The following is a 12744-nucleotide window of genomic DNA, read 5'->3' as shown; positions in this document are numbered from 1 at the left end:
GGTACGGAGTTAACTTCTGGGCCAATTACTAGCCACACTGAAGCAGTACATATGACCACAATCGAAGGACATCAAGAGACATTGCAGTTTAACTTGATCGACGCCCCCCAATTTCAATTGATTGTAGGACTTCCATGGTTAACCGAACATAACCCTTTGATTGATTGGGGAGCCCGAACAATTCAAATGAATTCTGAATATTGTATGGAACACTGTTTTGCAGAATGGGCTAATCATACGGAGGCCGGAGTGGTTACGCCGTTGTGTACTAATGGCAGTTCTGTATGTGCGATTCAAACAATGGAGATACCAGAAGCATATCAAGATTTTGCAGACGTTTTCGATGAAATCAAGGCAGAAACGCTACCACCTCACAGGCCCTATGACTGCAAAATTGATCTAGAACCTGGTGCCAACTTACCTTGCAGCAGAATATACGCCTTAACTGAAAAAGAGAATACCCATTTGAAGGAGTATCTAGCAAAAAATTTGGAGAACGGTTTTATCAGACCATCCCAGTCCCCAGTCTCTTCCCCCCTTTTCTTTGTTCCGAAGAAAGGAGGAGATCTTCGGACTTGCATTGACTTTAGGGCCATCAACAGAATCACAGTAAAAAACCGATACCCATTACCTCTTATATCAGTACTGATTGATCAAGTGAAGGAAGCTAAAATCTACACTCGTTTGGATCTACGAGGAGCGTACCATCTCATTAGACTTCGAGAAGGCGACGAGTGGAAGACTGCGTTCAGGACCAAATTCGGACTTTACGAGTACTTGGTGATGCCGTATGGTCTCTGTAACGCACCCGCGGCCTTCCAGTATTTCATCAACGATGTGTTAAGCGACTTCATTGATCAATGTGTCATAGTCTATATCGATGACATTCTGATATATTCCCATTCGACCGTTGAACATCAGGACCAGGTTAGAGCCGTGTTGCAACGCCTACGTGAGAACTCGCTCTACGTAAAATTGGAAAAATGTCTATTCAACACCGATACTGTGGAGTTTTTGGGCTTTGTGTTGTCCCCTAATGGAGTTCAAATGGATGAACAGAAGGTGCGAGCAATAACTGATTGGAAATCCCCTACTTGTATCAAGGAAGTTCAAAGTTTCATCGGATTTTCAAATTTTTACAGAAGATTCATTCATGGGTTCTCTTCCAAAATTTTGCCATTGACTCGTCTCTTGAAAAAAGGTGTTTCCTTCCAATGGTCTGCAGAAGCGGAACAAGCCTTCCAGTCGATGAAGAACAGCTTTATCACAGCACCAGTGTTACTCCATGCGGATCCTTCTGAACCCTTCTATTTGGAAACGGATGCTTCAGATCTAGCCATTGGAGGAATACTTTCTCAGAGGCACAAAGACACGGGGCAGTTGCATCCAGTGGCCTTTCGCTCCCGCAAACTCAACCCTGCGGAATGCAACTATACAATCACTGAAAAGGAACTCCTGGCCATTAAGGATGCCTTCAAAGATTGGAGGCATTACTTAATGGGGGCTAAACACACTGTCACCGTGTTCACAGACCACCGCAATTTGAAGTTTTTACGTTCAGCTCGCACTCTGACTCCACGCCAGTTGCGTTGGTCCCTGTACTTCGCGGATTTTGATTTCGTTATCACCTTCCGTCCGGGATCAAAAAACGGGAAGGCTGATGTTCTTTCCAGATTGGATACCGAAAACCAAACGCCACTCATTGAAAATCAGCAAATCATTCCAGAAGAAAAATTCATCGGACTTATCGCAGTGGAACCGTTTGAGCAGCTTGTTCGTGATTCATTGTCGAATTGGGATATAGAGACCTGGGCCTCTGAGGATCCACTTCGCTCCATCCGCCATGGCCTCCCTTACCACGGTTCCACTCTGTATTTACCCACTAAAGAACTTCAACTGAAAGCAATGCAGGAATGCCATGACAACCCTCTGGCTGGCCACAAGGGCATTTTTAAAACTGAAGATTTACTCAAACGAAGTTTTTGGTGGCCATTCATGTGCCGCGATGCTCGTCAATATGTTCTAAGTTGTGAGCTGTGTGCACGAGGTAAATCTGATAGGCAAGCTCCCAAAGGTTTATTACAACCCATGCCCACTCCCCCATATCCCTGGCACACGGTTTCCCTTGATTTAATTGTTGATTTACCTTCATCTCAGGGCTACGACACCATTTTGGTAGTGGTGGACACCTTCCGTAAAATGGCGCACTTTGTCCCTTTCAAAGGTACACCCACTTCTAAACAATTGGCACACCTTTTCAACCAACATATAATTCGCCTTCACGGTATTCCTAAAGTCCTCATTTCGGATAGGGGTTCCCAGTTTCTCTCACATTTTTGGAAGGCTTATATCAAGGGCCTCCACATTGATCATCGTTACTCTACTAGTTTTCACCCAGAAACTGATGGGCAGACTGAACGTGTCAATCAGGAACTTGAACAACACCTTCGCTTATATTTGATTGATGACGAGGGCGACTGGCCTAATCATTTATGGACTGCTGAGTATGCTTACAATAATGCACTCAATGTCTCTACTGGTTACTCCCCCTTTTTTATCAATTCAGGCAGACACCCGAATTCCTATGCTAATTTTGACAATGCTACCACTCCCGCCATCGGAGACATTGCCCAACAGTTCACTAGGATTCACCACACTGTAACTCAGAATTTAACAACTGCTAAAACCCGTTACAAACACTTTGCTGATCGTAAACGAAAACAGGCTCCTGAACTTCAGGTGGGAGAATTAGTCTGGTTGTGCACAAAAAACCTCAGACTCAAGGGTCCACGTAAATTCCAGCCCCGTTTCATGGGTCCTTATCCCATTGAGAAGGTCATTAATCCTGTCACTTATCGACTATCTCTCCCTGGTTCTACCAAATTCCATCCAGTCTTCCATGTTTCTCTACTGAAACCAGTTCACCCAGGGTTGCGTAGGTCTTCTCCTCCTGATCCTTTAACCTTACATGGTGAGCCTGAGTATGAAGTCAAACGGATCTTAGATTCTAAATTCATCCATAATGACCTTTTTTATCTTATTGACTGGAAAGGTTATGGTCCGGATGAACGCTCTTGGGTAAAGAATACTGATGTCCATGCTCCTCGTCTCATTAAAGCATTCCATGCCAAATTCCCTGCTAAACCTCATCTGGAGGAAACCCCGTTGGGAGGGGGTACTGTCAGGAATCACGGGAGGTTTCCTCCCTCTAACTCCACTGTGGCTACTATTTTTGCTTTACAAAACCATTCAAGCACAAACGACCTCTTTAGCTGGAGCAATTGCTGGCATCGCAGAAATTCCAACATGGCTGCCAATTATCCAATACTGCAACAGCATACCGCTGTTTAGCAGTCTAGTGTTTTCTGTATCAACTGCCTGAGGAATGTTCTTCAACATTCCTTGGTGCACTTCACTGAGGAATTCATGAGAGGAACACCTGTTTACAAGCGTCGTGGAAGATAGTTAGGGTAGAAGCGTTCACTCGGGGTTAGTAAGCGCCGGTCTACATACACTTCAGGAAAACAGGTCAGCCTAATTCATTCTTGTTAAAATAATATTGTCTGAGAGAAAAAATATCGAGTTCATAAAAGATTTTACAGTTGTTAGGAAATTCTAAACTACTAATTATAGAGTAGGTTTATAGGTGATGAATATTATTGGCAAGCACAGTAATTTCTGAACTGACTAGAGTATTCAAGTGCGAGCGTAATCTATTCAGACGCTGCACTTGACTGGGAAATCCCTTCGTAGCATACAATGTAATTCCTAGGAACAAAGACTCCGGTTAAGCTTTCGTCAACATTGTTTCAGAGCGCTAACCGGCACCCCTTGAAACCGCCAGTTGGAGGCATCCGCTGACGTGTTCTAAATTTAGCCTGTCAAGTATTCCATTAACTCGACGCTGGCTTTTCTCATGTAGCGTGACACAGAAATCAGGCATTCACGCTAACCGAGGAAATGCGGTCTCGAGCAAGTTAAAAGAAAAAGAAACTAACACGAGGCTAACTTCATTAGCACTCCGTTTTCGATTCTTGAAGAAGGAGTCATTCTCACGCGATTGCGTAAAATAAACGCGTGCATTAAAAAATCTCAATTCCGAATAGCGGAAGAACCAAAAAGAATTTCGCTACATGTATTTATAGGAGGCAGTAATCGGGTTACAGGTCTAAAACTCCAATTAAGGAAAAAAGTAACTAAAAAGACAGCTGACATAACGGAGAACCCTTCTCCCTGATTTCATAATCACTGACCTCCAAGAATCAATCATCCAGAGACTAATATACCAGGCTTCACCAGTTTCTAACCTCGTGAGTGGAGAGAAGGAACAAGAAAGACATATAGCATCACAACCATACCTATAGTTAGCGACATACTCACCCTATTTTTCTCACTCCCTTTTAGTGCAGAATCAAGCAGGGAGACAGCCTGTAAAAGAAACAGAGTGAAGACTTCACTTGGTGTAAAATATCGCACAAGAGAAGTAAGAAGAGTAGCAAGCTCCAAAAGCCTTCCTGGTAAGACAAGTTATCTATAGATTAAAATACAGTAAGTTAAACAGAAGTACAGGTTTTAAATTGCATAAAAATGTTTTAGCCAGAAGACCAGAAAGAAGACCGATAGAAGACGTAGCAGGCCTGGCAGAGTTTTTGGAGCTGTCTCTTCTCGTCCCATTCCCCTTTTCCCTTCTTTGGAACTTACCTGCTAGGAGTCCTAGTATCCGGCGGGAAGTTCCGAGCGGGGCATAGGGGGCTTAGCATCATTCTGCTCCTGTGCTTCCTTATGCAAGTTGGTAGCAACCTCTGACAGAAGGTGTCTTAACCAGTGGCGGCTGGTGTAATTTGAAACAGGTGGCAATATGCAGAACGAATCAACATATGCGAGCGAGCGTAGCGAGTGAGCCCGATGGCAAAAAGGGGGGCTCGGGGTGTTCTCCCCCCGTGAAGAAAGTTTTTACAAATTGGCATTTTTTTGGTGCGATTTTCAGCACTATTTCTGTGATAAATGGACTAAAAATTCAGTTCTTCTAGGCATTCATAAAAGAAAACTCACATTATTTCAGAGAATTTCTTTGTTGCCAATCAAGTCTGACTTCTGAAGGGGGCTAGGGTACTAAGCAAGACTGCTTTGGCTCTACCCTTTCCAATTAGTTAGCGATGTGAACAAGTTCAATGGACAAACCTGAGGTCTAGGGAGAGTCCCTCTCCTGAGAAAGAAATTTTAAAAAGTTTGGCAAATGGTGCATTTTAAAGCAAATGAATGCAGCGATAAAGCAAGGCTTATTAAGCAGTGGGAACGTATAGTCTTGAAATATTAAACACATTAAAAACTGCCCAGTATCTTCTTGCATTTTTGTTCAACAGTTACTGTAATATGTAAATTGTTCTGCGTGACAACAACTTTAGCCCTTTTAAATGTATGCTTGCCCAGTGTCTTGCACTGCATGCAGCATTAACTTTGGAAAAATATGCTCTAACCAGACTTCGGGGAGCACCCACAGCTGCTGGCTGTAACCAGTCATATAGAAATATGTGAAGACAGGTCTTTAAGTGAGATTAAAAAAAAGTGGGTGCTCCCTATAAAGGAACATGCCAAATATATTTCTGTGACTCCCATACTCTGCCATCAGACCGGAATTTTGGTTTCTCTCTGAGATGTAATTTTATCTAGATAAATGAAACAGCAACTGATATACGCCTAAAGCCTGTCAGTATGATTGGCTTTGTCACTAGGTGTTAGCTGTTTAAGATAAATGAGTAACAACAATGATTTCTTATAAATAATTAACATTGAAAATGTTTAGATTCTGAAATTCTGAAATAGTGAGTCTGTGAATTAAATAGCATTGAGGCATGTGAAAGGAATTTTGGCCTTCAATTATGTGTGCTTTGTGTCAGATATGTATCCTCTTTTTCTCTGCATATCTTGTCCATCTGCACATCTTCAACCCCCTCTCTTTCCTCTTCAGCATCCTCTTTTCACTCTTCCCCGAATGCCCTTCCTCACATCTCTGTCACTTCACCGCCCCAACATGCACTGCATTCCCTCAAATATAAGCGCTATAATTTCTCTTACTTTTGCCTTGCAAATATTTAGACATCTGTGTACCCCCATCACACACATTTCCACAGAATTTCAGTTGCAAATGGAATACCCAAATATTGTTCTGTGTGCTCTGCAGTCAGAGAGGCCAACCCACTGACAGGCACTTTGTTGTGCTTTAGCCTTAGCGCCTGTGTGCTCAATCAAAGCCCCTCATAAACACCTGGCATGGCTCAAGCCTCTAAGTATGCACAGAAAAACAACAACCTTATAAAATAGCTTACTCGTGGGGAATGCAAGATCAAGTAAACATGTAAATAAGAGAGGAACTAAATCGCTGAAATGCATTCCCTCGATGTTTTTAACATTCATTGTTTGCAAGTCAATCAATTTTTTTGGCATCAGTGTTAACTTAGGGGCATGTACACAGGGACAGTTTAAATGTCATACATCAGAGGACTGGCCACTGTAAGCACATATTACACAGTAGGCACATATCTCTCGTGTGTGTCATCACTCACAGAGACCTAAACTACCCTCTGCCATCATTCACAGACCAAAAGCGCATTGCTGCTGGTATAAACGACTTGTTGAAAGTTTTGTAGTAGGATTGCCTTCTGATCATTATTTCCTAATAAATATCACGTGCTTTTGAGCTCTTGCAATATTTTCATACACGTATTTTTGGCTGGAGTGCTTTTTAGAATTATTAGTCAAAATATACATTTCACTTTGACATTCCTAATGAGGGTAAGATTGATGATGAGACACATGGAATGCGGCTGCAGATCGTAGATGACTTACAAGTAATGTTTACAGCGCTGATTCCAACTTCAAGGCAATGTGTTTCCTGTCTCCTTCGCGTATTAATGTATGTATTAAAACTTTGTTTGTACAAACTCCAATAATGAAAAGCCAGAAGCATCAAAAACGCGATGAAATTAGGGTTGACAAGACAGTCCCAAATCCTCTGTAATCATGTATGGGAAGTTAAGATCACAACGGTCCAAAATGTGCCAGTTACAAAGTCTTCCTACATCCAAATGGACTATTACATCCAGAGAAAATAGACACATTTGCCAGACAGCACCCACTAACAAAAGCGAAGACGCACACAACCAACCCAAGCACATTAAAGAAAAAACCTAACACCTCCGCATAACCAACCGAAGATCAACGCACCGGATAAAACGACATGACAAATAATTCTTTATAAGCCTCAGAACCAAAAATCAACGCTTATAACGAGAAAAAGTGGAAAACAGATATATAAATGTGTGGAGGAAAGCGTTTTTGTCTGAGCAAGCACACAGTCAGTGTTAAAGGGAGAATGAAGCACAGGAGATGGGATCACACAAATCGAGGGAGCGTGCGCACCTAAAAGGAATCCCACATTACACCAGAAATTTCTAGAATGAGCCTGTAGGGGGATGCACACACGCACCTGCATACATCATCAAGGCAACTCACCAGCATAAATGAACCCCCCACTCAAATGACACCATGAATACCAATGGGCTACGGGCTAGTTTGATGTTGATAACCCTTGAGAATAATCCAATCTCAGTCAGTCACGGCTCACAATACTCGTGGGGGCGGGGGGATCGCACGGGGTGGGGGCTGGGGGAGTTTTAAAATAAAAAACTTACCTGACCGCACGGGTCTGCAACGCCTCTGCTCCGGGGTCCCGTTGGCACCTACAGGAATAGCTGCGTCACTGCTGGCAACCCCTCTCAGCCAATCCTGGCGTTACTCCAGCAGCGCCAGGATTGGCTTAGCAGGGATACTTGAGACTGAGAGTTTAGTTCAGTTCAGAGACGCCTAGGGGGCTGCGGGCACGGGCGGCTTGTGGGGCAATGCCCCAGTGCCCTAATGGATGCAGCACCACTGTTCTTAACTCTAATGACGGCGCTCTCACACCCCACACAGGCTAGACTATCCTGTCCCAACGGATTAGTTGTCACATTTTCCCGCAACACTCTCACACACCTCCTAAACGACTTTTATATTTAGAAGGTCTGACTTGCAGCTGAAAGTGCTGCTTCATTGGCTTGTGAGTTTTTTGTGTGGGACCCTCGATGGGCAAGTGGGTGTCACAAGTATGAGTCAATGGGTAGATGAATGGACACATACATGCAAAAATAAGAGACTGAGTGTAAGGATTCTGAGTGACTGGGAACATGGATGGATGAAAGAGTGACTGAATAGATGGATGCATCAACACTGTCAGAAAAAGCGATGTACTAACTTCAGCAATGCTTGTATAACATTATTCTGACATAGTCCTCAGCGCTAACTCCACAACATAGCCTTTCACACTCATAGTTCTAGTATGAAATGCAGTAAAACACATGGAAGATAGTGAAACAACTTGTTTAATCCTGTTATTGCTAAAAACTTTGTAAAAGTGTAAAAAATCTGGTGCAAAAATTCAGAGCGTAATACGCCCAAATGTTATTTGCCCCAGAGAGTATTAGCACATAGTCTTTGTACTGGACAATAAAGGATCACCTATGCTTTTAGGTATGGCACATAAATATGTTTGGGTCAATCATTTTAAGTTTATGTATGCTCTTTCCCCACTCCGGCGGCTGCTTCTCAACAATGCAGGACAAGAAGATCAGATGCTTGAGCTAAATTATTTTATCACTCCTTTGCCCACAGTTTTTGGTATTTGACTCACTGGTACCTTTTGAATTCCTCTGGAGATGAATAAAAATTGATGAGTTAATAAAACTGAGCTTCAGTCTCCCGAATCTTGGAGTTGCGCGATCACCTGAGCTGTCAAAACAACTGAATGAACTTCCTGAGTAACTCCCAAGAATCTTTAGTTGCCTAACTCATATCCTCTCAAATAGAAAATGTTCCTGTTTTTTTTTCCTTTTCAGGACTATCTTTTCCTTTTACATCAACATTACCCTTTCTGCTCTGGCTTAGGATGAAGATGCATAGTTTATGCATGTAGGATCTTCTATTCTAATTGAGCCAGAATATCCATTTCCAAGATGCCATGTCATTGCCATGCCCGATCTGTATATTATGTGAGAGTAACATGAGCGGGTATGATGAACTTGTAAAAAGTCCCACTCTATCAAGTCAAGAACAGGAGCCCTTGTTTAAGAATGCATGGACAGTGATTTATGCTCCCTGTCCAGTATTGAAGGTTTTTACAAAGCTGAATATCTCCTCTCAATTTATAACAGAAAATAATGACTTGATGGTAACTGCATGAAGATCAACTAGGGTAGCCAGGAATAATAGACCTATCCCTCGCCCCATGCTTTGGTACTCCTGGTAATGGTCTCCTGACCCTTCAAGTGGAAGAAACTGAAATTAAAGAGGACTCAAAGACCCCTCTTTACTTTCTGTGTTTTCCATTTGATGCCCTTTGCCTAGACTCTCTGCAGCAAATAAGAAACTTCTAAGGGTTAAAAGGTGGGATAACTGTCCAACTCTGTGCTGTTTTCATATCAAGGGTGGCTGATCTCACTTTCGCTACCCTTTGCAGTTTGGTGAATCAATGTCCAGGGGAGGTTGGACACAAGGACTCCATGACAAAATGGTATCTGAGGTTCCTCTTGAAGAATTATATTTCTATCTTCTGCTATCCCTCTCGGGTGTTTGACCCTATATTCATCATTTGCACACATCACCAAGTGATTTTGTTGGAGCACAGTTTATTATGGTGTAGCTCCAGAAATGCATTTGTAATTGTGTTTTGTGTCTCTCACCCCAGGTGACATCCGTAACGACTTGTACCTCACTTTGGAGCGGGGTGATTTTGAGCGGGGAGGAAAAAGTGTCCAGAAGAACATTGAGGTCACCATGTATGTTCTGTATGCAGATGGTGAGATCCTGAAGGTAAGAACACAGACAGCATTACTCTTCCCCATATTTCAAGGGATCACCGCATGAGACTTCTGATCAATTAATTTCCAGTTATGATCTAAGAGCGAAAAATCACTCTTTTACCTCATTTCTCTAAGAGATTGTTCTCCCACATAATTAGAAGCGGGAAGTCATCACTCTCACAATTTACCACTGTAAAAGAAAGCCATTCCTTTGTTCCAGTATTCAGAGATCTCCACTCCTGTCCCCCACTTTTACTCAACACCACTTTTGACATTATTACACTAAGAGATATGGCATAATTCTTATAATTTATTGACTCCTCTGATGAAGACATACCTCCACTTCATTGCTCGGAAAGCCACGAATATCTTCAACACATTAGCACATGGTATTATGGATTTCTTTGCATATTACTGAAAAAGCTCACCACATTCCTACAGTATTACGCTATGCGCCAGAGGTACAAAGCCATTGTGTGATCAAAAACTCTGTGATTTCCAAAATCACAGTTTCCCACTGTAAAATGGCTTTTTGGTATATATTAAATCCATTTTGTATTTCTGACTCGCAAAATGGATTTACAAACCAATACAAAATCACAGTTAGAAATGCCCTTGAAAGAGGTATTCACTCCGAATTATGATTCACTTTTAAATGTATCAATTGTTTGAGACCATAGTTGTGGTCACAAACTATTTATCACTTGCCAACACCACAAAGTGTGTGGTAACTGATTTGAAGTATGAAAATTTGATGGATGGGATACTTGAATTAATCTCAGCCACTGGTAAATACTCTGGCCACTTCCCAGTCCATCATATGCCCAAACGTGGGTCCCATGCTCACTGTGCCACTAGAACCAAGCTACATCTGACTTAGGCACCCCAATCAGGGCAAAACCACCCTTAGTTTGTTTGTGTCCTGTTCAGACATGACCTGGCCTGGCAATTCAGGCTGGACTGTTCCTATTGGAGCTGGGTCAAAACCAGTTTTCATATGGCTGGGTCCAAACTGAGGTGCCATGGTGAGCAAAAGAAAGTTGGGTTGGAATGCTACTCAAAGCGTTTGCCAGTGGTTAGACTTATTGCAAGCTTTCCTCCCATCAACTTTTATGTGTTTGGTGGTAACTGATTTGCAAAGGGGAATATCAAAGGTGTGGTTTGTGGACACCTTCCCTTAGTAAATCATGGTTAGTGACAACTGCCAACTCTTCCCGATGTTTTCCCCAACAGGAAGCTTTTTTTAAGGCCATACTGGTTTCTTTAAGGAACATGTGCTGCTTTAACAAAATCCTGATTAGAAATGCAACTGACAGGAGTTACCGTCCCTGTATTTCTTTGGAGCCTGGCACAGGGGGTTGCAAAAAGGAACCTGTATAATTAATATTAATTTGTTGCATCTGGCCCTAGCAACTACTCATCACTAATACTCTTTGAGACTATCGAAAACTTTATTTGTCTGTGAGACTTCAATATGGGCAGAGCTACAAATTCCTGTGTAGGTTTGTGAAACTAAAAAAAGTCTCCTCCCAGCTATCTGATATTTCTGTTCAAACTCAAGTGCTGCACAGAATCAATAGAGTGGACAGCACAAGCGACCGTTCCCTAAGCATATAACTTAAATAGATGGTATTAATGCTTTACGCGGTGAGGGCTTGTAGTATTCTACTGCATATTAAGTTGATGAACAGTTAAGCATATTTCACAAAAAGACATATTTATAAAAGTAACAGAATAGACTGACTGACATAGGAATCACGGTCCCTGCTGGGTTTTGGCTGAAATCATTTCACATGGATCTTTGCAGTCAACCTTCTATAATTCAATTAAGAAAGACCCTAAACATTTTTTTCTTCAATCAATAAATCTTTGATTCAATAAGTGTATCTTTCTAGCACCAAGAAACATATTAGGGTGAATATTATGCTACACAAATATACTTGATTGAGGAAACATTAGGCCACAGTGCTTAAGTGATTGTACTGTATTGTTTCCTACAAACACCATCCTTGCATTGCATTACATTTGTATGACAATTCTTGCATTCTGTCTCACAAAGATTTCTTATTACTATCTACAAGACACGTTTTCTAGAGTTCGCGATTCTTGTATCGCAGTACAAACCAATGATGGCACAGTCTTTCAATATTTGCACGACTCATTCTCTGCAGGATTACTAGTTATGTACTATATATCTTGAAACTTCCTGTTTAATTCTCCATTACATCAGTCATCACCGGTTAATTCAAATACAGCCACCTCACCCACCACTCAAGGAGGTCCACAACCTCCGCTTCCAAGAAGAACCCTGCTTCCAAGCATGTAGAACAATCAAGCCATTCTACATCTCCCTCAAAGCCATCCACACCAACGATCTAGACTATCCGACAGAAGAACCGTCCTATGGCTACACACCGGTCACGTATCAAAAAAAAGACAAAGGTACTGGAGATCCACAGAGGAAGGAAAGGGAAGACAAAAAGACAGCTGTTTTATTCTTTTGAGTCCATTCTCTGGAGTGGTATCTCTCTTTACTTTAGGCAGGCCCCTTCCTTATTTAGCAGATCTCTCCTCTTGCTCCATACAAATCATCAGTGAAGAGCTACTGGTATGTAGACCTGCAGTGGAAGGAAAGTGAATACAAGAAGACAGCCTTTTTCCTCTTTTGATTCCACCCTGCGCCGGAAACTGATCTCCTAACTCCTGACTTTCTGACAAAACTCAAAACCCTTGTTTTATCCACCCAGTTTCCTTTCTCCACCAGACTTAAACCATTTGAACCAGTTTGGGTCACACCAGAACATGGGCTTCTATTGGAATTATCAAGGGCTTATTATCAACCCCATTATCG

At 42.1% G+C, this 12744-nt stretch overlaps 1 protein-coding gene across 3 annotated transcripts in view; it reads left to right on the top strand.

Moving 5' to 3' along the window:
• The window catches only part of DOCK3 (dedicator of cytokinesis 3), a 1365978-nt gene that overhangs the window by 986936 nt on the left and 366298 nt on the right, over positions 1–12744 (top strand). For all 3 annotated transcript variants that reach the window (XM_085625129.1, XM_085625128.1, XM_085625127.1), the window contains exon 15: positions 9779–9903. In XM_085625129.1, coding sequence (XP_085481255.1) covers positions 9779–9903 — 125 coding nt within the window. The remainder of the gene's footprint in view (positions 1–9778; positions 9904–12744) is intronic.

The sequence above is a fragment of the Triturus cristatus genome, chromosome 9 (genome assembly GCF_964204655.1).
Source record: "Triturus cristatus chromosome 9, aTriCri1.1, whole genome shotgun sequence".
Taxonomy (NCBI): domain Eukaryota; kingdom Metazoa; phylum Chordata; class Amphibia; order Caudata; family Salamandridae; genus Triturus; species Triturus cristatus.
The sequence above is the reverse complement of the archived record's forward strand: the minus strand, read 5'-3'. Positions and strand labels throughout refer to the sequence as shown.